Genomic DNA, 25119 nt, shown 5'->3' on the forward strand with positions numbered 1-25119 from the left:
CCTTATAATAATAGGGTCGTCATCCAGTGTGAGAGAAGTGGAACAGTGATAGCAGTAAGTGCTATAACATGTAGGATGTATATAAAAAAAAAAAAACCGGGACAGAATATGACTCATAATTATAAAACCTACCTTCAGGGTCACACAGATTACATTGAGAGCTTCTTTAATCTGAGGATGTTCAGTTCCATGAGCCAACTCTTCACACAGCCAGATACCCAGGCTGCACAAAGCCACACATCTGACAGAGCGGGGACAGAAGCAGCGAGTTATAATACACACACTCAAAGGTAAAAAAATAAAAAATAAAAATCATCATCTGACACATACCTTGCAGGAGCAGAGGGTTCATCCCTGGCAGAGGTCAGGATGGTTTTGATAACAAATTAAAAAAAAAAAAAAAACACAACAAAGATTTAAAGACTTTGTCAGCAACAGCAGCAGAAAACTTCTACAACTGGTGCTTGTAATGAAGAGTCACTTTAAGTGGTATGCAAGCTATAGCACACAATCAAGTTAACACAACAAGTTAAGGCAAATTCGCACACTTGCTGGTCTTTTCAGTCGGTGTTAATGATCGCTTAGTGATTCAAAACCGGGTTCTGGCTCGTAAGAAACCAAAGAGAGGGCCTGAGGTGCTGCCACGCATGGCATTAACTGTTTACACAGCAACAACAACACAAACAACATTACTCCCACAGCTCTGAGCCGTTTCAGGAATAGCTGATGAGACATTAACCTAATATTCTGTGCTGAGATCCCCTATGGACAAGCAAACCTGAGTTAAAGCATCAAGACTGACCTGGATGGCACAGGAAAATAGATGAAAGTTTTTGAGCATGTTTAAAAAGCATATTTCATCCCACCCCTGTGGCTGCCATGGCGACTTGCTCCAACCACACAAATCAGCAGGTCAAGGTACCTCCACGTACCTTGACCTCGGGGAATTTAGTCCGTACAACGTCGGCAGTGGTCGGATGGAGAGCAGCAAGTTCCTCATAAAAGTTGGGGAAACACACCAGAGACCCAAGAAGAATCTGGGCCTCGACTCTTGGAGCCTTGGAGAAAAAAACAAACAAAAGGGAATTAAATAAATTCCTCAATCATTGTCTATTCACAGCTTGCCATTTTTTGAAAACTTTTAAGTCAGTGTATTCCTCTTTAGGACTCTGTGCATCCTTGTGCCTCACATTGAGCGATGAACATGCAGTGACTCTGGAAGCTGCGATGATAAAGTCCAGGATCAACATGGTGGCTCCGGGAAGTCCGATGCTGAAGAACCTGGGACTGCAGTGCTTGATGATGGTGTTCACAATATCCTGAAGAAGACAGTTTGTCAAAAACACTTCTTCTCAGTATGAAGCAGAATTATAATTTAGGGACAAACTGCTTTGGAAACATTTTGACTAATCGCTCTATTTTCTTATATTTTGTGTCTAAGTAGCCAGACTTGATGGTAATTCTTCCAGTAGTCATGTATCAACACCTCCCCAGGCTTTCTAAAGATTGCTCTGAAGCAGTTTAGAGAACCAGATACTCTGCTACTGTACAGCCATTAAAAAAAGGTCTGATGGCTTTAGCCAAAAAATCTGGAAATGGTCTGTCCCTGGATGTTTAGTAGGATAATAAGCTAAAGTGGTTGAACATTAATCTTTATCCATGACAAATCCTACAGAAAAGCTCTGAACTGAGCCTAAGAGAAAAGTGCATAAGGTTGTTTGCTCCAACCTTGTCAACTGTTAAAAGATAAGACCAAGACATATTCTAGTGGCAGAATATCCCCACCGTAAGCAGTGGCAGAAATATTTGATTTATTAATGGTATGTTGAACATTTTATCTGCCATTAAAGTGTCATCAAATATTCAATGAAGTCTCCCAAGCTGAGTTGAATTTTCCCCATTGTTACTCATATTGTTTACAATTGAATCCCCTTGTAACACAGACCTGGTCCTGGTGCAGCAGCCCTTGGTGCATGATGTTGTAGAAGTGCATGAGAAAGTCGGTGTTTGGGGAAACGTCTTGACGTCTTTTCATTATTCTACAGATTAGTTTGTAGGCATGAAGCTTTCCCTGCTTGTAACGCTCAGTCAGCATGGTGGCCTAAAGGAAATATGCAGAGACACACAAAAAAAACTGTTTATTTTTCTTCCCTGTAATATGAAGCAAATATATTTCCATATATTTCTTGATCACACTTACCTTAAAGAGCCAGGGGGTGAGGATTCTTAGAGGAGGAATCAGAACAGGAGGTGGTGGGGACGACTGGTTGTCCAGAGAAATCCCCAAATTATCCCTGATCTGAAAACAGAAATGCCACTAAACTCCAATCCCTGATGAAAATTTTAAAATTATTTCCACAGCAGACAGATTTATCTGTACTAACCTTGGCCAAGTTCTGCCACAGCTCACACAAGTAGTCAAAAACCTGAGCATGGATTTCTGGGTCCTTGATGGTGTTAACATCTCCCAGGATACCCAGCATCCTCCTCCACATAACCGTGGCAACATCTGCGTGCCATCCAGTTAGAGAGCCGCCTGCCATCACACTGCAGTCCTCGCTGGGGAACTCGCTTGTTTCTGGAATCAATACGTCAATCAGAGACTCTTGTTTGGTTGGAGGAGAATAAAGCGAGAACACTTATAGGATTTTTGTAATGTTTGCATTCTTAAAACTATTTACCCCCCTCTCCCTTCCCTTCCACCGTCAATTTTACCTAGATCATCTGGGGTCTGGAGTACAGAGCTGTGGAGTTTCTGGTCCAGCTGCAAGTGTGCGTGTGAGTGACTGTGTGTGTGATCAGCGTGCTCAGCTGTCAGCGTGGCTGGGGAGGGGGTCTGGGAACGGGAGCCCCCGAGGGAATGCATGGGCGAGGCACTCTCGGAGCCTAACCAAGAGTCAGAAAGACATGTAGAATTGAACGGAGAACCAAACATCTCCTGATAATAAATGTTCCTGGTGCTTTATTACTGGACAACTTCATCGAAACGTACCGGTAACGGTAACCGTGTGGCTCAGGCTGCTGGTCTCTGAGTCAATGTGGACTGTCGTCAAACTGGCCACTTCCTGCTCGTCACAGGCTAAGCCGCCTCCTAGACTGTCCTGGTCCAGTGAGCTGCCTCGGCCGCCTCCTGTGGACCCCGCTCCTCCTCCACATGCATCTGAACTGAATGCAAAATCTCAAAAAAAAAAAAAAACAAAAACAAAGGAGAAAACCTAATATTTTATGGCTGGATGGTTAGAGCCAAAAATGTTCTTTAAACCAGGGGTCTGCATCCTGTGGCGCTGGAGATTCAAGTGACTCTTCATAACTTTGGCATTTAATAATAAAGGACCAATGTATGGATTTAAATAAAATTGTGACAAGTACAGGTTTTAGCGATTTTCCAGATTTTTTTTTTTTANCACTAAATAATGACTCCAAAATAATCAGTAATCAGGTATTTAGGTTGGAAACTATGTGCTTTACAGGCCAAGATTGTGTGCCCAGGCAAGGATTTTGACTTTTACTTGAAGCACTTCTATATACTTCTTTGTTTAAACATCTAAAAATAGAAATAAAATGATGGTTCTTTAAATGTAAAAACACATTTTCTATTGCAGATATTTATAAAAAATTATGAGCGGTCTAGTTTTTCAAAAATCGTGTAACGTTTTGCCGATAAGCATGTTTTATTTAGCTGGACTAAGGGAAAAATGGCTCTTTTAAATACAAAGGTTGCAGATCCAAGTTTTAAACTGTGATGCGACATGTTGATATTTCAATTATGAATTGATATTTTGTGCAGCTACAGTACAGTCTATTGAATTGTAAAAAGACATCTCCGGGATTTCATTTAGACCAAATAAAAACAAAACTAATAACAATAAACAAAAGAACTGATTCAGATTTTTCTTCTCTTTATATCTTAGGAGTGCATCAGAGATAAAGTCGGTTTCTTACTGTCAAATTTGCATGCTGAATACTGAAAGGCATTAAAGGAATCCGACTGGCTGTCTGAGCTGATGACATCGGAACCGCTGGCACTGGCAGGTGACGTCCACTCAGAGGGAACTCCAGGGTCATCAACAGGTCGAGGGTCATCTGTGGGTCTTGACCCCGCCCCCTGACCGGCCTCCAGGAGCTCTGGCAGGTCCTTGGGAACCTCAAGGCCCACTGGACTGCTTCCTCGACGACCCTGTTCGTCAGAGGGACGGTGGTGCTTACAGCTTTGATGATTTATGCCAATATAATTGCAAATAAATGTGTCCAAGATATACTGACCACTGTCCCTTTGTTTCTCAGTCTTTCCTGAATGAACTCATCCATCAGGTCAGAGAAGTTTGGGTTGCTGCTTCCAACGTCGCTGGACACGGGGCGAGCCTTCTGGACCACCTCCTCTTTGTTGGCTACACACACGCAAAAGCAAATAAACTTTAAGAAAGTTTTTGCAGTCAAACACATGAATACTTAAAGGGAAAGAAGTAATAAAGTATATGTCAGGGGAGGACGTATCAGGATTTCTAAAGCATGGAAAACCTTATAAAAAGCTTGTTTCATCACCAGAGGAACACCTTCCCAATGACAGGTAGCTTTAGAAATGTTCAGTTAGCTGAACGTTGTTATTCAGGGATCAAAATATTAAGGTACTGAAAACTAAACTGTTCAACTATAGGCCTAAATCAATCAACAACAGTGTGAGAGCAGTCATCTAGAGCAATTTCTTACTATGTTAATTTAAGATAGATTTTTCATGACATTATCTCAAATGAGAAACCATATGTGTTCAAATATGTGAATGAGTTCATTAACTTCAGAAAGTCAGACTTTATGTGTTGAAAACTAGAACATTCCAGAGTTACAAATGATTTTCTGTACTTTAGTTAACTTTGTTGCAAATGCCAGGAACTTTTTAAGACTGTGGAGAAACGGTGAATAACACAGGATTGGTTGTGTCAGCCACCACCATCAGCTTCGTCTGAGGCCAATAAGTTGTGTGATTTATAGATGGCTATTCTAGACATTTCCTACAGATGCATAACGGCAGCAGATTATCAAGCAATGTGAATTTACATTAAAATATCACAACACTAATAAACTGAATTTAATGTTTCTCCTAATTGTAAGAGCAGTCCTGATGTGAATGTACTTTGGGGATTCTTGAGGATTGTTAAATAAACAAAAAGCCAAAACAGCAGGCGCACCACATCTCAGATAAGCAATGCAGGAGTTAAACTGAATCATGCACAAAAAGTAAAAGAGAGAGTATCACTTAGTCAAACAAGTAGAAAACCAGAGGTCTAATATTAGTGCAGTTACGATTCTTTGGCTTATGATGCTATTAGCTTGGATGCAACGAAAGCGATTGGGGGGTGAGTGTAAAAGCAGGAAGCGATTAAAAATTCAAGATTGTTCTGCAGTAAATCTGCCACCTCCTTTGCAGATCAAATCTACCTCATGGATCTATGGCTGCTTCCAGGCCAATAACAGGTCAATAAAGCTTTCAGCTACTCAACATAAAGTGTCAGGATTTCCTTTATAGCCACCAGACTGGCTTTAAAATACCACAGCCGCTCGAAAACATTAAACTGTGAACCCTTGCAGGTTTAATCTTACCTCTGTCTGCAATGTGACGCAACATGAAACAAATCCAAACTAAGTTCTGCACACAAGTAGCCTGCTGCAACTGCAAAGACATTACCCCGGAGCAGCATGTTAGAAGTCAGGATCTGCAGAGTATTCAACTGTAATGGTTATTTGCCATCATGAGTGAATGGAATATGATTTTATGGGCTTGCTTAAAAATATATTTGCTCCCATATACAACGTCTTTGATTTCTATATGCTTGTACAAACGATCTGAATTATGTCAATAATACCTGAGAAATCACAAAAACCAACAGAAAATGAGTTCTGTAAAATTAAAATACAACTGTAGAACCTTCACAACTAAAATCTAACAAATGTTACTCTGTGTGTATACTCTAGAAATCAATAAATGTATCAATATTTTTTTTTTGCCCCAATAATTATAACTGAAAGATTATTTCATTAATGTTGATCCCTTAGTCCTATAGGACAATTATAATAAATAAACAAAGCCTTCAATTGTTAACAGCTAAAGTGGATTTAGGTTAAAAGCAATAATTTAATTTTACCTAAATATTTCTTCTGACTGGAAATAATAATTTTAGGGAGTGGTCCAGCAGTCTGACGTTTACATTTGTATGACTATTAGTTTAAGTAATCTTAGAAATTGGTAAAGATCTGATTATTTTTATTAGGCTTTATTAAATAAAACCCTAGCCCTGAAAGAGAATGACCTTTAACCATGAGTGTAGCTTTAAAAAATAAACAAAGAAGTAAATTTGCTGTCAGTGAATTCATGCAAGGAAACAAACCTCTATTTCAACACTGTTGTTAAAATAGCTCAGGATGCCACAGCATCACTTCATTACCTGTGTTACAAATAAGTTGACAAAACAAAAGAAAAAAGTGGCACTTGTTGAGAAGCAACAAACAAAAAACATGTTGAGAAAAGGAGATGTAGCAGCAGCTCCACATCAAGACAGATTCAAATGATGAATCTCTGTACTCTTGTAAAACATTTTCACCAAACTTTCCCTCAGGATGAGAATCAACTGAAATATTTGTAATGGTGGTTAAATAGTAACCATTAACTTAATATTTGGGCAAATAACCATTTCAGCAAACTATTTCTTCCTTACTGAATTAAGTTCACCTTACTACCATGACACTGGTTGTTCTCAAAAGGTCTTGTGCTGCCATCTAGTGGAGTGGAAATGTATAGCCTATTTTACTACTTAATATTCATTGTCCTACAGCAAACAAGGATCTGAAGATGGAACATCCAGCTAAACATCCAACATCATTCTCAATTGTAGTTAGTTTTAGTTTTGTTGACATTTTTAACTTTTTTCCAGACAGTAGATTGTCGTTTTCTTCTAAAGTTTCCAGGGAGGAAGTAAAAGAGACCCAAAGAGGCCGCATGCAAAAGTCGAGGAGAGGGGGGAGAAGATGGGGAAGGAGGTGCAAAGGTTAAAATCCCGAAGCCCTTAAAAAAGAGAGGACAGGAGGAGGGATGGAGCTTCTGGCCTACAGAAACAGGTGACAGGCGGTGGAAGGACGTGGGGTCCTCGAAAGGAGGCAGGCTGGAGGAGGGTGGGGGGGGCTACGTTCAAGAGCAAAACATCAACAGGGAGTTTCAGGTTCAGTCCAAGAGCAAGATGATGAGTTTCAGCCAAAAATATCATTCCATCATAACAAACCAGTTAAAAACAGCCAAAAAGGAAAGAGAACGGCTGGTGATTGTGTGTTGGTGAACATTTCTCTCCACTGTTTTGTCTTCTCTGAGCACTTCGTTCGCCTCAATCCTCACCTGGCGTTGTCGTCTTTCTTCCAAAGTAGCCCAGGACGTGGGAGTAGAGATCCTTTAGCGAGGCGTCGCCCGAGCTGGCCCTGGTCTGTCGCTGCGGCGATGACCCCTGGGATGACCCCTGGCCTCTGGGCCGAGGTTTGGAGGACAGGGCGTGGACAACGGTCTTATACATGCCACCGAGAAGAGCGCCCTGGTGGTGTCGTGAGGTAGTGATGCCGGGCTCCTGGGAGCGTGAGCGGCAGACTCGGGACCGCAGGGCAGAGCGTCCCAAACGTCCTCGCACTCCTGAGGAACTCGACGAGCCCTCGGAGTTGACCTCTGGGCCCAGACCGGACGCGGTACAGGACCCTGGGAGCTGCTTCTCCCCTCCTGTCCCCAGTCTGTCTACAGAGGAATCTCTGCTACCTGCAGGAGCTCCGGGCAACAACTTCTCGTTTGCTCGTGTTTTATGGCCAGCTCCGTTCCCTGGGCCGAACTTACCTGGACTTTCTGCTCCTAGCTTTCCCCCTGAGCCCACCCCAGCTCTGGCCGTCCTCTCCCCAGCTGAATGGCTGTGAGTGTGGAAATGACTGAGGCGACGCAACCTGGCTCTCCAGTGGGCCTCCTTGTTCTCCAAGGGGTTGTGGAACTGGACGGACTCGGTGGAGGGCCGGAAGCTGACATGGACCCCGGCGGACTGATGACGCTTGATGCCACTGCGAGACATTTTTAACTTAGCAGGGTCGGAGGTTTGAGGAGTTGATGATTCAGTGTTAGGTTCGGCTGTGACTGAATTCTGTCTAATCAACCGCGCCCTCTCTTTTGATTCTCCTTTATCTTCTTGTTTCTCTTCTCCTATCTCACCCCACGATTCAAGTTTCCCTTCGTGTACTGCTCCAGCTGTTTTTTTCTCCTCCGAGTTTCTCTCTAAGCTAGTGCTCCCTTTAACACTGGGAGATGGCCATTCACACTGTAGCTCCAAACACTCGTAGATACTGCGCTGCTCTGCCTCACTCTCCTCTGTGGAGTCCACACTCCTGTGCCTCACTGATTTACTTACCTGCCTGTCCTCATTTACCACTTGCTTCTCCTCCTCTAACTGGGATCTAGCTTCCCTGCTTTGCTCATTTGCAGGTAAAGCCACAAAACCTTCTAATAGATGACCAGCACCGCCTCCCTCTTTGACCTCGTCTTTCTTTTCACCTCCTTTCTGAATGAGGTAGTCTCTGATGGAGGAGAATAAATCGTCCTCTTCGGCTTCACACCCCACTTCCCCCTCATCTGCGTCAATTTCCTTTTCAGATGAAAAAGCGAAGGCGGAGTCCCAGTCGCTCACCCAGTCAGAGCTAGAGCCTTGGCTTCCGGAGCCGGCTCGGAGCCAGGACTGGTTATAAACACTAGCATCATCCTGTGTTTCTGAGGACAAGGAAACACCATTGGAGAGGGTGAAAGGTGTGGGATTAGGGGAGGTGAGGGATTGTGAGAGAGGCGGAGTTGTGTGGCTGTTGGCTGCAAGTGAGGAGGTAGTTGTGGAGTGGTGGTGCGGAGGATTCAGGAAGGACATGGGATCCCGCTGGGTGTCTTCACCTTTGACCCGCTCGGCGATGAAGGGCTCCATGATGTCAGAGGCGCTGCTACTCCGGGCGAGGGAGGATGGCGCCGGGGTGTCCAGGTCACAAGCTCCCCCCTGGTAGACCTCAGAACAGGTGGTGGGCGGGGTCTCGTCGCTCTGTGATGAGTGCCGCATTCGTGAGGTGCGGGACGTCAGCGTGATGGGGGGGTCCTCGAGATCTGGTGATTAGAGGGTGATGAAACCAGAGACCATGAGATCCCTGGAATAAGTGTGGAAGAGCTTAACACATAGAACCCACTGTGACATGCATTTAATATGTAATTGCAGTGCTGCGGAAGACTCCTTATTCTGCTTCATTGTCATTCCTAATCAATTGTGTGTGTGTGTGTGCGCGCATATATATATATATATATAGCAACAAGATGAATGGCATTTTGATAGCTCATCACATAAATTAACTTTAGTGAATCACAACAGACGATAAAAGTAACTATCAGAACTAAAATATGAGTTCCTTTTGTTTTTGCTTTCAATTTTTGTCAGAGGAAATATGTGAAAAAGTGTTAAACCCCTCCTAACTTGCTTTGTTTTTTGTTTTCAAAGAGACTTTCTTGTAATATTTCAAAGTGGCCTTAGTCAATAGTTTGGAATTTACAACTATGGTTCTATGAATCCTGGATGACCGCCAGAGGCGGTGCTTCAAGCACTGAATGATCAGTCTTGCGCATGTGTAGGTCGACCCACGGTTGACCTACAATCTAGGTGACCCGCGTGACTCTATATAGTTACATGACACATGCCACTCAATTCCTCAACCTTTTCGAAAGACGCAAAGATTCCAAGGATCTAAGCATTCTGGTGGTCATCCGGGATTCATAGAACCATAGTTACAGTTGTAACTTTCGTTCTATTTCATCCCTACTGACTGCCAGAGGCGGTGCTTCAAGCACTGGATGACTTATGTCAACAAGGTCACGAAGAATCTGCAACATCCAAGGGACAACCACTACAACACCTACCTCAGTGTGATGTTCATGGATGCTGCTCCAGGAGTCCCTGAAGCGGATGGGCAGAGTCACATTCACCCTGTAAAACCGAGTGTGAATATACCCAAAAGTTGAGGATACCACACAAGAGGTAGCGCCACACCAAGCCTAATTTCCAGGATCATGCTTAATATACTGTCAATCCACTGGGGCGATGGTCAAGCAGTCATGGAGAGGGAGTTCATGGCAATGCCCAGGAAGATGGTCTCCTGTGAAAGAGTCAGACTGCTGTCTCCATGTTCACCTGCAGGCCAGGCATCCCACTTGATCGATCACTAACTGAGTGTCAAGGACCGCTTGGTCCCGTGTTGCTGCACAAATCAGCCATTTGTCCAGATATGGGAGGATTCTCAACCCTTGTGGCAGTAAGAGAAAGGGCCACTGTGACGCATCGGGTGAACACCCTGGGAGACAGCGAAAGTCTGAACGGGAGGACCCTGCACTGGAAATGCTTCCTTTGGAAACAAAACGAAGAAACTGCCAATGGGGTGAAGGAATCGGGACATGAAGTGGAAGTAAACCAATGGCCTGCAACACTTCCTGGTGGTCAGCATATGAGCAGAAACACTAACGGCTTTTGATTTATATAAGCCACAACACTCAATCAAGGAATGCAGCAAATTAACCGTTGGGGATTCTTGGCTGATCAAAATAGGGCATCCTGCTTTACTGCTTTTTTAAAATCTCAATACCTCAGTCAGTTTAAATGTTAATTGTACGAAACATGGACTTTTTATTTTAGTTTTCTTTTAAATTTTTTTCTCCTTTTGACTGTAATGTATGTAGAACAAAAGTTATGCCTTTGTGTACACTTAAGACCTTCTGTCCCATTGACTCCCATTATAACCAAATATTTCCAGTGGACAGTTGTCTAAGCATTTTAAATTTTACCTGAAAACCAAACTAATCTAAGCTTCTGCCTTCTAAATACAAGAAAAAAATGTTTTAGGTGTGATGACCCCCTTATTATTACCACAGGGCCCACCCCTGTATTTCATCAAGTTTCAATGGGGAAATGCTTCTATTACCTTTCAAAATGCATAACAATGAAAATATTGAACACCACAAAAATAGTCCTGGTGCGTTGGTAGTGATGTAAAGGAGAGTGTGAATGTGATTGAGAAAATATTTTATCCGTGTGTGTGTGTGTGTGTGTAATTTGACGAATCAAAGCCTCTTTTGTATTTTCTCTATCTATCTATCTATCTATCTATCTATCTATCTATCTATCTATCTATCTATCCATCTATCTATCCATCCATCTACAGGAGAGGCTGATGTGTGACGTAGCATGTTTATCATTGGATAAATCTTAAGCTATTGAAAAGATTTAATGCAGTGGAAAAAAAAATATTGAATTTTTATTGCACTTTTATAAGATGTATCATTTTAGGTCACAAAGGTAAAACAAATGCATAAACATATTAATTTTTGATCTGGTCAAAGATGAAACATCCACACTCCATTTTGATGTTTATTTTTGAAAAATATTGCATATTTTGGGTTTTTCTCCTTCAAAAATATGGATTGTTTGGGGGAATAAAACAGGCATGAAACAGAAAATATTGAGAAAAAAAGAGAAAAACTTTATATCTGTGGGTATGTCTGAAGCTGCTGAAAAGATTAAATTAAGTTAAAGTGAAGAAAAATTAAATGTATATTTTTTTTATTACAGTTTTAAAAGATGTACCATTTTGAGTCACAGGGGATAAAAGTGTGGGTTTTTGCTTTTAACTCTTATTACTTCAAAAATAATAATGCATACAAATTTATGTTTTTAATTTTCAACTTGATTGAAGGTGAAACACCCCCAACTAAAATATTCTGCTTTCGAGTTTATTTTTGGAAAATATTGTAAACTTTGGATTTTTCTCCTTCAAAGACAAAAAAAACTCCTAAGCTTTTTAGGACAAAACAGGCATTAAAAAATATTTTTAAAAAATTAACATATGAAAAACATCATGTATTTGGATAGGTCTGAAGCTGTTAATGGAGTGAAAGTGAAAAAATAAATACTGAATTTTTCTAGTAGCTTTATAAATTTTATATATTTTGGGACAAAAAGGTGTTAAGTGTGCAGTCAATTTAAAAATTTCCAAGGGTTAAGGCAAACAGTAAACTACTGCCCTAGAAAAGAAAAAACAAAACTTATCAGTTACCGCAGCAACAACTGCAGATCTGCTAAAAAGCAAAAAATAGCTTGTGCAGCCCCTAGTGGGTGAAACTCACCTGCAGCTCCGACCATACCATACCATAGGCTACTAGCAACAAGCAAGTGGTAAACACAGAACATACCAGCTTCACACAATCACACCTGTACTCAAGAAAAACTAATGTGACCATAAGTGGGTCAGAGGTGATTTTGTTGTGATTAACACTCAACCTGTGTATGCACAAGAACGATCATTCAGTGCTTGAAGCATCGCCTCTGGTGTTCAGTAGCGATGAAATAGAACTCCTGGTTTTGTGAATGGAAGTCAAACTTTTCTTTGGATTTCAGGTGCCCTTTATACTTCTCTAGTCCTTGAACCCGACCATGACGACAACATATCGTGTAGTTTTCATGTCGAAACAAAAAAGCAAACGAATGGAGAACAAAAGTTTAATTTTAGCAGGTGTAAAATCTCTGAAAGTCACATCTTAAGAAACAAAGATGTGAAATTTGAGTATGCAAAGAATGACATAAGACAAAAAGTAAGTGAACTGTTATCTTCTAAGAGTAACCCAGATATGCTGTAATTGTTTTTAGTTGGGTTTAATATAATGACTCCTCTGTTCAATAACCTGGAGGATCTTAGCACAGTGCCCATCCCGCAAAGAGACACCTTTAAAACTTCTAGCTGCCTTTTTTAAAAATTAAAAAGCATTTTTTTTGTTATAGCCACTTATGAAGACTTCTAAACTTACAATTTATTTACAAAGTATACAAAAATATTCTGAATACATGTAGTACTTAATGAGAAAGAAGAATTTTTTTTTCAAAATCAGAAATAAGCCACAAATCTCCAATATGTGCTTCTCTATTTTACATAAAATGCACTGTGACAGTTGTAACTCGCATAAGAAAACAAACAGCATGCATGTACTAGCATAAAGAATGCTTAGAAAAAATTAGAGGACTCTGATATGAAGGATCTGCAAGAAATAATTGCATTAAAATAAATTACACATATGACAAGCGGTGAACGTTAAACAAGAAAGACAGACAAGCAAACATTTGAAGAAAAGAACACAGGCATGTGATTTAATGGACAAGCAGGAGTTCAAGCAGGACGTAATATAAAAAATGAAAGTAAAAAAGGAAGGAGACAGGACAACAGGTAGGTCCAGTTCTATGCGTAAAGATGTATATCAGACACAGTGAATGCCGACTGTCAAAATGCCTTTCTGTAGCATCAAATTTCCTGCTTCAGTGCCGATCAGTGTTCAAGGTTGGCTTAAACTGAAGAACAGGATGAATTTCTGTTGAAAAGCATGCAAACTACCAACAAACAAACTTAATAGAGGCAGTTAGACGTGCAGGAATCTATGGCTTCCAGGCAGCAGGAAGACAGGTAGTGCAAAAAGAGTGTACCTGCCAGATGGTCGGCAAGAGGGGGTAGAAAAGGGTGGTGGTGGTGGAGGAGGACAGGAAGAGGCGGAGCCAGAGCAGGAGCACTCTTAGCACTGCGAATAAAGGCTGAGGAGAGCAGAGAGTCCCCCGTAGAACAGCTACGCAGGGCTGAAGAAGTCAGAAGAGAAATCGAGAAAACAGAGGAGAGGAAAGAAAAAGAAGAGTATAGTTGTAGTGAGGAGTAAGGAAGAGAGGTGAGCAGAAACAGGCAGACGTAAGGTTGAAAACCAAAAAGTGATTAGAAAAATAAAGAGCAGGAAGAAAGAACAGAAAGGGGAAGTTAAGGTGAAAACTGGTTAGAGATTGAGAGGAGAGGCAGATTTGAACATGTCTATAAAACACATCAGAAAGGAGAGAAAACATTTTGTGGGTAGATTGAAAGACAAACACCGAAGGTGGAGGAGCACTGATTCAGGATTAGCTTCTGCAGAAAATACAAGGAAACAGTGAGAGGCTGGTGGGAGCTCCGCAAACAGGATCACTCAAGTTCCTGAATGAAACCCTCAACCCGAAAATAAAAGCAAATTTGCAGGCATGGGGGAAGAAATATTACAGACAAGAGCTGGTTAGCATGAGCAACTCTGCCTTAAATTAATGAGTTATAGCATATAAAATACGATGAAAGGAATTCTAGCAGAGATGGAACTGACCTACAGTCTTCTGGCGCACGATACTCCTTGCCTTTTCGATGCCTGGTGAGCCGGCTGTGGTGGCGCTCCGCTGGCGCATGGCGGCTGCCTGACCCGGCTGGTCTCTGCTCCAGCCTTTAGAGAAGGACCGATCCACGGGCTGCCGCTGGCCCTCCGTACCGACTGGAGGACGAACAAATAACGGTCATTTAGGAGCAGCTAGTGATTGTAGTGTTACATATTTTCCTGTGTCTTGCAAAGTTATAACCTCAGACCAGTTCACAGTTGCAAAATGGAGGAAAGGGATATATGGGTACAAAATTTATTGCAAACACAATTCCGTCACGTCGCCCTGAACACGCCGTCCCCACAGTAAAACACGATGGTGGCGGCATTCTGCTTTGGGGATGATTTTCTTAAAAGAAGCTCCTCAGATGCATCTGGTTGCTGAGCAATCCATGAAGAAAACCCTGTTAGAAGCTTGAAAATAATTGAGACTGTATGGAGGTCTACCCTTGTCCCAAACCGACCATGGTAACACATGGTGGTGGCAGCATTATGCTCGGGGAACGCTTCAGATTTCACTTTACGACATTTTTGGTCCATCAGATAAGATCTTGATAAAATACATTGATGTTTGTGGCTGAAAATGACTTTCACAAGGCATTTTACTGCCGTGACGCAGAGTGCAGATAAAGTGCCTGCACTGCTCCTTGGCTGTTCAAGTTAGGGGTAATAATATAACAGACTATTCTCATAGTCACAGTTGGGGCCGCTGTAAAGTACTTCTCAAAGCAAACCAAGTCCAGTAACCTTTTCCTTTAATCTTCTTCTGCTTCTGTTCACTGAGTTTGTCAAGAGGCAGCTCATTTAGATCCACACTGTACAGGTTCCTGGCCAAAACCTAGGAAACAGAGACGCCATCCATCTTGTTTATATAGAAGCAAGAATGCAGGCAACATTAAGGTAAGAAAGCTTTAGTACCTTGGTGAGGGTCTCCATGGTGAGTGACCACTCGGTAACCAGCTCCTCCCAGCAGGTCAGAGAGGAAAGCACACAGAGGAGATCATCCCAAAGTTCTCTGCTGATGTACACGTTCAAGTTGCCCTTAATCCAGGCAACTATTAAAGTCTGCAAAGAAAAAGCAGAGTGAAAAAAAAAAAATAAAGTTATAAATATAAATCTGCTTAAATAATAACTAGTTGCTAAATAAACTAAATGTTCTTTTGGAAAAAGGACATAGAAACCAAACATTGGTGTCAGCTGTGTACCTGAAAGATGGGCCCAGCCAGCCTGCCAGACAGCGTGTTGATCTTCTTCCCTTGAGGCATGATGGATGGAGGCCTTTTCATGACGGATTCTGTCACCCTGAGCAGAACCAGTAAGATCTGCTCCCTACAAACAAGTACAGGAATATTTATTTTGTTTTTGAAATCAGAATAGTTGTTTAATCGGACACAAGGAGATATGATTAAGCATTTTTCTTTTGTTTTAATTTATCAATAATAGATGGAACTCTCTGTGTTTGCCAAAATAAATAGCATTCTAATCTATAGGGAAAAGTGTAGCTAAGTCTCTTTATTTGATTTTTTAATTGAATTTTTATAAACACCATATGATGTATTACTACAATAAGTCAAAAGCACGCTTTCAAATATGTTAAAAAAAAACATGTATCTGTGACAGTAGTAGAAAACTGAAAATAGTGACATACTGACATATTTATTGGCCTGTTCTGGGTATTTTTTTCTTTTACCATGTTTTCTGGTCCATAGTTTCGTGCATAACTAGGCTGCGGTAGATGTTCAGGACCCGTTTGCACATGTCAACATGCTCCTCCAAAAGGATCTTGATGTCATTGGCGGGTTCCAGCAGGAAAACGTTGGCAGAGTGGGTGATGAAGACCTGGAGAAAACACAAAGGGTTTTATAAAATGAGAAAGAGGAACAAGACAGAATCATCTCGAGTGTAAACCAGAGCAAAGTGCTGTAAGCTCCTGCCTGTAATGTCGTTTGACCTCCAGCATGAACACTGTACTCCAGCAATTCGCTGTCAATCTCTTTGTTGATTCCCTGAAAAAATGCAGAACATAAATTCGTTATTCAACTGCTGCTTATAATTATGAATATTTTGACCGACTAAACTTTTGTTTCTGAAGAAATTCCCACCTCAGCCTCTTTGTCTCCCAGCTGAGAGCCTGCATCCAGACTGCCAGCAGCAGGAATGGGATATGGACCTTCCTCTGGCTCTTTCATAAACACTGGCTTGTCTTCCATGGAGATCCACTCTTGATAAACACGAACCACTTTTCGCATCGCAGCTGCCTCACACATGGGAAGAAGAAATCCCTGAGTAAGAGGAGAGAAAGCAGATTAATTAATTTCCATCTGTACATTTCTATTAATAATTTCAACTGTCCCCCCCACTCAAAAATAATAACAATAATAATAATTATCCTCCCACAAGTAAATTATACAAATGTTGTATTAATTCCCTGCATATATCCTTACACGGTGCGACATTGTTATTGCCATTTACTGAGAAACAGTATTCGTGTGTGGAACCAGGCCCAATGTAACAAAAGAGTAACATTTTGTGGAAATGTGCTCCATGTGTAATGCTCCTGAAATTACGCAAAATATGCAGATCACAATGTAACTTTTTCCTCTGGAGCGACCATTACACTCTGAATGTTTTCTTTTCTGATGCAGGCACCCGACTTTTTGCTCTGGATCTAAGGAGCCGCTATCCAACATGCCTTAGGTTCCCTTTCTTTTACTTGCACAATAAAAATAGCACAAGTTAAATAAATAGAAAACAAATCCAAATCACCATCCCTCTTAATTTAAAACTGTAACTGACCAGATATCAAAAAAGTTGAAACTGATCGCTAATATTTATTTTCTTTCACCTGTCTGAAGATCTCTATGATGAAGTTGACGTTGGTCCTGGAGTTGGTCAGCACTCTCCTCACCACCTCCATGTCTGTCAGCTGCTCTTCGTCCATGGAGCACAGGGAGGAGGAGCTGGGCTCCCTCTCCGTCAGCGTGGAAGTGTTGGAGTGGCTCTGCTCCGGCTCTCCTGTACCCACCGGACCGCCGATGCTGCTTCCCATCGGCCCCAACGAGCTGCTGCTGCTTTCTAGGTGGCTCTCGGACCGACTCCCTCCTCCGCCGCCGTCGTCTGAGCTGCCTGCTGAGCGAGCGGCCAATCCAGCAGCTGCTCGCTGAGACAGACGATTGATAACAGTTAGGAGACTGCGTTGCACAATGACTATAGAAGCCAAAGTCTTAGAAATCAAGCAACCACCTCTGTGCTTGACTTGGAAATGCTACCAGATAGAGAGTTTTAAAATAAGAAAAAATATAGATTGATCTTTTGAGATATCTTTAAAAGGAGACATGATGAGGCTTTACAACCAAAGAATACAGAAACCACAAGTCTAACACGGTTTCTGCTAGACCTCGTGGCAGTTTGCCTTGCCAAACTGGATGGAATGATGATGAAAGAGGCCTCTCCGTTCTTCAATTTAATCTCCAATCAACATCTAGATGGTTGAAATTTGGATGCAATTGGATTTTCTAACAGGACAATGATCCCAAACAGAGATCAAAACTGGTTTTGGACTGGATAAACCACGCTAATGCCAACATTATGGTCGTCCAAAAGTCCCAGCCTCAACACTACCAAAAAAAGCATGCATTAGGCTGCTTTCACAGAGTCGAAAGGATGGAGTCAAAAGCAGGAGAGAAAGTCACCTTTATCTCTGAAATTGTTAAGTATTGTTTCAAATAACAGCTTTTTTTGGGACTGCACAATATTTCTTTTGTCTTATGTGCAAAGCTCAGATACTAACGCATTGTTAGCTCCTCCTAACAATGCACATGTCTATGGCACTGACATGTGCCATAGACTGGCACATGTCAGTCTATGTTGACATGTGCCAGGGTGTTTCTGATTTGAGCAACCCAGATGAGGTCACAGAGTGCTACAAAGCACAGGGTGGCATGACGGATGGGCAGGCCGCTGCAGCGCAGCCCCACTCTGCAGTCAAGCAGCACATTCATAATAATTGTGTTTAAAGCTTCCTATGTGAAGGCAGCATTATACTTAAGAGCTTGGTCTGTTCCAGGAAACAAATCAATTTGGATGGCAACAAACTTGTGTGGTCAAAGTGTAAATGACTAATGGTTGAGTTCTGATTGAGATTCTCTGTGGATTTAAAACAACATACACAATAAATTAAGATGATTCTTTAAAAAAAAAAATCATTAATAAACCCTGTATTTAGAGGACAGTACCTGTATGTTCTTTGGGACGCTCTCGCCTTCTGTCCCTGGGATCTGGGTTTGGGTGTTGGGTCGCGGTTCCAACCAGAAGGAAACGAGCCAGCGGATAAAGATGACTCTGGCCTGAAGGAAGCTCTCCTTGGTGCAGTACACGGTTTCACCACCGTCCTGCTCTCTGCGCACCACACTGTAATAGGGCTTAGGACGCATCGGAGGTACATCTAAAGAAACATAACATCAAATGCACTTCAGCAAAACACACAAATCTCCTGTTTCCAATGTAATTCACGGGATTCTTCCTGCAGCAAGAGCACTGACCCAAGATGGGGTTGTAAAGGCTCGTTTCCATAGCGAAGTTGGGAAATATGTGAGGAAGGTAAAACTTCCTGAAGTGGCCAAAGAGGAAGTTGAAGCCACGTTCATGGTTCTCTTTACACCGCCACTCCAGAGACTTCGCCTGGTCGATACACACAAACAAAAATAAACCCTGTATTATAACGAGAAATTAGGCCGCACAAAATGGGAACAAGCAGAGAGAAGCACCATTGTGAATCTTATCAGTGTGTGAATGTTTGCACACATGTGGGTGAAAGCAGCAAGCAAAGAAATTACAAGCAGGGGATGCAATATGCCTTTAAATCAGCAACACCAGCCGCTTTTATCCCCTGTGTTTACCATTAGTGATATTAGTAAAGCATGGCAGCATTATTACGTCGTGGTTTCATTAAATATGTTAGTAAGAAAATGGATAATACCTGGTTTACCATGTATTTCAGCAGAGCTTCCAAGAAAAAGGCAGTCAGGTCGTCCTGGTTCTTATCGCCGGACTGTGGAGCGACCAGTGGCGTGATTTCTTCTGGGGTCACTTGGGCTGCAGAAATGAAAAGCAGGAATATTAAAGCTGCGTTCAGTGATCAAACGGGAAACAAACCACAGTCTGTATGCTTTAGTTGTACGAACTCTCAGTCAGACTCAGTGGCGGGTTGATCAGAGTGTCCAGGGTGCGTGGGGTCCCACGTAAGAGAGGAGAGGGAAAACCCGGAATCAGACATGCAAACATGCACAGCTGCTCGCTCTCAGCGTTGCTCTGCAGCGCCTGCATCCACAGCAAAAACAGCCGCACGCCTTCCCGACGGATCTAAGAGTTGGATTAAAGAATAAAATAAAAATAAAATAAAAAAAGAGGGAAAAATTCAAATCAACAATAGTTAATCTATGATCGGGGAATCGAGATGTTAGATATCTTTTTGTGTTACATTACCTTCAGAGAGTTTCCAGTGTGAAGCAGCTTCTTAAGAATTAGTCCTGGGAGAAAAATAGGAGCCACAGCTTCATTAGTTTACTCAGCTATCTGGTTGATTTTACTGTGAGTTTAAACAAGAAAGCTGCTTAAAAAGCACTTGCTTGTTACTAAATTGTTAGGAAAATGTGACTGAAACAAGTCTTGACATAAAAAAATATATATATTTGACAGTGAAATGTGTTAGGAGGCGTAAGGAAACCGTACCTATGCTGTGGAACTGCCACCGACTCTGGATTCTCTCTGGCAGAAGTTGAAGGATTTTCTAAAAGACAAAAAATATACAACAGATTGGTTTGAGGGAGATTTAAATTAAAATTTTCAGACTTTTCCAATATTTTAGTAAAATTTTTAGGGTGAAAATTAGGTGTCCATTTAGTAGTAAACTTAACGTTTTATTTTATTTTTATTCAGTGATTTTTAACTCATTATTCTTTCCTCTGTAAAAGGAGTACTATTTATTTGGAAAATATTACATTGCAATAATATGGTGAAATATCATGAAGACAATATCAATGGTAATGGACCAACATCTTTCATCAGCACAACGCTCATTACTTTCCAGAACTTTAGAAATGGACAAATCTGACTGTTTAAATACACTGACCATTAAATAAAAGAGCCACCAATCTAACAAACCACCAGTTCTTTGTAATGTCACAAATTTTGAAATGATCTGTATTTTATTAATTTATCTTCAGCAAAACAAACAAACAAACAAACAAACAAACAAACAAACAAACAAACAAACAAACAGTTTTATCTGCTGATAAAACTCACAGACACATTAGGCCATTTGTTTACCCAGAGTGAAATAATACATTATCACTTTCTGGAATTTACCTCAAAGATGAAGAGGATTGAGTCCAGCTCCTCCCTCTGAGACTTATGACCTGGAAAACGCAGAGCCGAATTAAAAGACAAAAACAATCACACACAAAAAAAAAAAAGGGAAGACGATGGATAACTTGTTTGGCCGTTTATTAATGGGAACACTTTACCTTTTTGCTTGAGGCTGACCTCGATGGTGACAAAGTTTTCAAAGAAGACATAGTAGATATGGGAATAGTACATATCGAAGAACTGCTTCAGTTCTGGAGCCTCGGAATTTTCTGTGTGGAAGAAACAGAACGAGGCTCGGATTTATCTGGGAAACGCGTGAAGGAACGAATCACAGAGGCCTTGCCAATTTGCTTTTACAATCTTGCCAGTGCAGAAAACAATACCCATTACACATTCATTTGTGGAGTGAAACTAATAGCCGTCAACCAATTACTCTGTTTGCAGTTGCGGCCCATTATTTACAACTTCATACATCGAACTGAACACCGCTGCGTCAGGCATTGAAGTTTGAGATTTGATATGATGACGCCCAAAAATAACTCTGCTTTAAGCTTCTTCGGGATGTTCCTTTACCACAGATAAATCCTCAGTCGGTTAATTCATCTCCTGCAATCACTCAACATATCTGAACTTTTAAGGCAGAGACTCAACCCCCAATCCCGGGGAAACATTCCACTGTTTTCCGTCTGACAACCAGCCTGAGCAATCAGCCTCCCATGAACCCATCAGCGCTCCAGGATGGAAGCACGTCGCTCCTACTGAATATCAAGTTCAATAAGCAGTCGGAGGGTTACTTCCCGACACTCTGGAGTAAACTTTTCTAATTGTATAACATTCAACTGCACGTAACTTTTCTATAACCTCAGTTTATCCATTTTCCACTCCAAGAGACATCTCTTGAGAAAAAAACCTAACACAAATAAGAGGAATATTACAGAATAAAGGGGAATACTTTTTCCAACATATTTAAGTAATGCATGTCAGTGTTCTTTGTTTATCTGCATTCCACAGTTGAAGACTATGTTTAAATGCATCAGCGGTAAAAAATTAATAAGACTCTTTGTTAAAGATTACACATTTCTGATCAGGAAGTAGTTCTGAGAAACATGGACTCTGTGTTTAATCTGACTTCTGCAAATTTACCTCATGTCATGATGTTCTGCGTTTGCTTTTTCTCTCACTTGGATTTGTGTTTCTTTTTCTTTCTTTGCCAGTCACACAATGCTGACTCTATAATATTTTACTGACATTCCCGGGTCTCTGCAGAGACACATTTTGGATTCCTCCGTATACGACAGCAGAAAGTCAAACTCACATCAGTGTCAGACCCTTGTAAGGTCTTGCCTGGGAGGTTTATCTTCTCCGACACACACATTCAAGCAAAACTTTTATCAACACTGTGCAGCTGACTCTTAATCTATTTTAGATTTTGATTGCTAATAATAGGGTGAAACCCAAGGCTTAAAATGTCAAGTGGAACAGACATTAAGATTTGTTTATTGTCTGTTATATATTACATAAAAGACTTTGCTGACCAAATAAACCTTAGAAATGGAGGTGCTTGATTTGACTGCATTTCCTTCCCCAAAGATTTAGAAAGGAAACAAGAGGGAACCCAAGATTTGCTTTGTTATTATTATTGGAGTTTAAAGTAACAGTAAGGAACAAAAATGCAGATGTTTGAAACAGAGACAACGGACGTGTGTGTTGCCCAGGATGTACACCACCTCTCACCCACAGGATCAAATCCCCATAACCAAGTCCAAATAAGCACCTATAGAAGATGGATTATATTGCTGAGACTTCATCTACAGTAAAGTCTCTCATGCTCAAGCTTTGTGCTCCATTTGTGCTGGTTTGAGTTGCAAAGATGTTGTTTTGTGCCACCATCATTTTCAAGAAATTATAAGCTAAACCTCTGGGAGACCGTTTTAAGTCATAATCTCTAAAATGTTGGTGCCACAAACCATTGCAGCACAAACTACTGACACCATTTCCGCTTGAGTTGGGCAGTATGAGGTTTGACTCATAAGCTTTTATTAATATCTTTAAAAGGAAATAAGCTAAAACTGCTGTAAAAGCCCTAACCTAATACAAATGTTTGACCGATGTTAAAAACGTAGAGAGGGACACTTCAGTCAGGTAAAGCATCTAATTAACTGCACAATCAATGATTAATCCCTCGTCTGAGAACAGATCATGACTGAATGAACAAGATCCTGCATACGGCCTTTTGTTTATTTTTCTGTATAGAACATAGTTTAAATACTTTAGAAATGAGACACGTTGGATTAGACTGAAAGTCTATAAAACCTTCCTTAAGTTTATAACAACAAGAATATCTAAACTAGCAATTGCACCAAATCTAGAGCTCTTTCATCACCCAAACTGGAACTGTCTTGGTGCAGGCATGTTTTGCTGGTCTCTGTGGTTGTTATCATGATTTTGAGTTCCCTGCAGAGCACAGAAAGGGGGCACACCCCTCTCTCACAAAGACAAAAACAGAGGAAGTTCCGCTACGGTACTGGACACAGAGAGGAAATACTAGAGGCTATTTCCCCATCCGGCATGAGCTATTAGTGAGACCCAAGCTTGCCTGAGCACTCTCAGCTGCAGCAGGTAAAATATCGGGTCATCGCCTCGTTTCTCCGACACATCACAAATTCTTTCTGCACTAAAGCATGGAGGAAACCCACTCAGCACTTGTCACTCTTCAGGTTCCTGTGCAGAAACGCAGGCACACCCGTGAAGAAATCGCCACAACCTGACTGACAACATGTAGCCATCGCAGTGTCTGCATTTTAGCCTGCAGGACACACAACACAACAAAGCTGACATAATTTATGAAACACAGCCATGTTTTCTAAGGATTGTAGGTTCTGTTCGGTTAGTATGAAATATTCCCATTTGGTTATGAGAACTTGACAAAATTTCTCCCACAAGATTTGGTCGACTTTGCTCAGTCTGGATGCTTTCTCTGGAATAAGAATATTTCACATTACAACTGTATTCCTAAACCTCATGCACAACAGAATACTGACAGAATAATTGTCAGAAAAAAAAAAAAACACTGCAATAATTATGGATTAACCGTAATTGATAACAGATGAAAACTAAAGACTGAATGATGCAAATAAATCAAAAGCTGCTTCAACAAAATGTGTACAGACCGATGCATCAAGCTAATTGTAGCTTTACTTTGCTCATAATTTTTTACTTTAGAAGATTGGCTTATCAGTTGAATTTTACAGGAAATGTGTCACATTAAAGATAGGGGGAAAAAATGCTTTTATTCTGTAAATGGAACTTATATTAAGTAAAAAAAAAAAAACTTAGAGACACTCCAAAATTTAACATTATGCTACATAAACATTACTGTCAAGATTCTCTTAAACTTTTTCTCTTCAGTTTTTTCACTAACTTAAATATGCTTTACAGAGCTTCTCACAACTTATATACATGATTGTGACTGTCATAGAAAAAAAAAACATTATCAAACCACCAAATTAAACCTACATCTTCCAAACTCCACTTTCCAAAAACATAAACAATAACTAAAAGCGTCATAAAAACGCCTAATTTACTCCCAGTCTGAATAATAAACTCTACACAGCTAGGCTTTTTACACCTAAAGCACCATGCAAAATATATTTTCAATTTGTAACACGGTAAAAGAAAAAAATATTGTGTGAACGTATAACGTCGTTTTTCTTAAGGAAAATAGTCATTTCCAAGATTAACTAATGTTTGAAATATCACAATGGATTTATTTATGTTTGAAAACAACAGTAATAAATCACTGAAGCCTTAAAAAATAATTAGTTGTGCATTTACTCCCACAGAGAGCAACTTATAGATGCTCGAGATTGGCCTGACATGCACCAAGTATGTGTGTACACAGGCAGGGAAAACACAAGCTAACCTCGTAGCTGCTTACTGTGGATCTTTAACTCACCTATGACAATTCTGAGATGCTTGAGTCTCGTCAACACGTCCTTCTTCGGGTCCAACACTTTCTGTGTTGATTTTTTAACGTCTCCATGAGGCTTTTTGGAAAACATTCCCGAGGCAGGAGACACAACAACAAAAAACCGCGACGGTGAGGAACAGAAGCTGAGGGGGCTAGCTGAGCCGCAGAAACAGACTCAGACGTTAATCTTTAACCGTCACAAGAACCTCGCCGCTCCCAGTTCATTAACACCAGTTCTCTGCTACAGAGCTGAAAATATCCAGCAGCAAAATCGCCCCCATTCTGGTCAAATTAAAGGCGAATGTGTAAGACGTAGCGGGGCGACGCATCCATCTCTAAACCGCACCTCCCTTCTTCCACTCTGGTCAGCGGCGGGTCGTACGACGGTGGCTGTCATGGCGGAAACAAAGTGAGCGATATAAGAAAAAAATCAAAATAAATACAAGTCACCGGTTTTCAAACTTTTATTGAAGTGGTTGTAATATATGCTGCACAAATT

General features: G+C 41.0%; 1 protein-coding gene across 1 annotated transcript in view; it reads right to left on the minus strand.

Annotated features, from left to right (window-relative positions):
- ralgapa1 (Ral GTPase activating protein catalytic subunit alpha 1) overlaps window positions 1-25021 on the minus strand; it is a 44016-nt gene extending 18995 nt beyond the window's left edge. The window contains exons 1-30 of the mRNA XM_016662702.1: window positions 24606-25021; window positions 20809-20919; window positions 20651-20700; window positions 20015-20072; window positions 19769-19812; window positions 19468-19645; window positions 19272-19378; window positions 18826-18964; window positions 18520-18728; window positions 17130-17444; window positions 16387-16566; window positions 16219-16290; window positions 15975-16123; window positions 15490-15613; window positions 15203-15349; window positions 15032-15122; window positions 14240-14401; window positions 13551-13697; window positions 8945-9148; window positions 4264-4388; window positions 3943-4177; window positions 2993-3178; window positions 2716-2886; window positions 2385-2578; window positions 2201-2299; window positions 1946-2101; window positions 1191-1319; window positions 932-1058; window positions 331-388; window positions 133-241 (exon numbers count right to left, since the gene is read on the minus strand). Of these exons, the coding sequence (XP_016518188.1) occupies window positions 133-241; window positions 331-388; window positions 932-1058; window positions 1191-1319; window positions 1946-2101; window positions 2201-2299; window positions 2385-2578; window positions 2716-2886; window positions 2993-3178; window positions 3943-4177; window positions 4264-4388; window positions 8945-9148; window positions 13551-13697; window positions 14240-14401; window positions 15032-15122; window positions 15203-15349; window positions 15490-15613; window positions 15975-16123; window positions 16219-16290; window positions 16387-16566; window positions 17130-17444; window positions 18520-18728; window positions 18826-18964; window positions 19272-19378; window positions 19468-19645; window positions 19769-19812; window positions 20015-20072; window positions 20651-20700; window positions 20809-20919; window positions 24606-24711 (4182 nt within the window). The 5' untranslated portion in view covers window positions 24712-25021. The remainder of the gene's footprint in view (window positions 1-132; window positions 242-330; window positions 389-931; window positions 1059-1190; window positions 1320-1945; window positions 2102-2200; window positions 2300-2384; window positions 2579-2715; window positions 2887-2992; window positions 3179-3942; window positions 4178-4263; window positions 4389-8944; window positions 9149-13550; window positions 13698-14239; window positions 14402-15031; window positions 15123-15202; window positions 15350-15489; window positions 15614-15974; window positions 16124-16218; window positions 16291-16386; window positions 16567-17129; window positions 17445-18519; window positions 18729-18825; window positions 18965-19271; window positions 19379-19467; window positions 19646-19768; window positions 19813-20014; window positions 20073-20650; window positions 20701-20808; window positions 20920-24605) is intronic.
- Window positions 25022-25119: the final 98 nt, after the last annotated feature.

This window comes from Poecilia formosa, unplaced genomic scaffold, assembly GCF_000485575.1.
Source record: "Poecilia formosa unplaced genomic scaffold, Poecilia_formosa-5.1.2 Scaffold8, whole genome shotgun sequence".
In the NCBI taxonomy this organism is placed as follows: Eukaryota; Metazoa; Chordata; class Actinopteri; order Cyprinodontiformes; family Poeciliidae; genus Poecilia; species Poecilia formosa.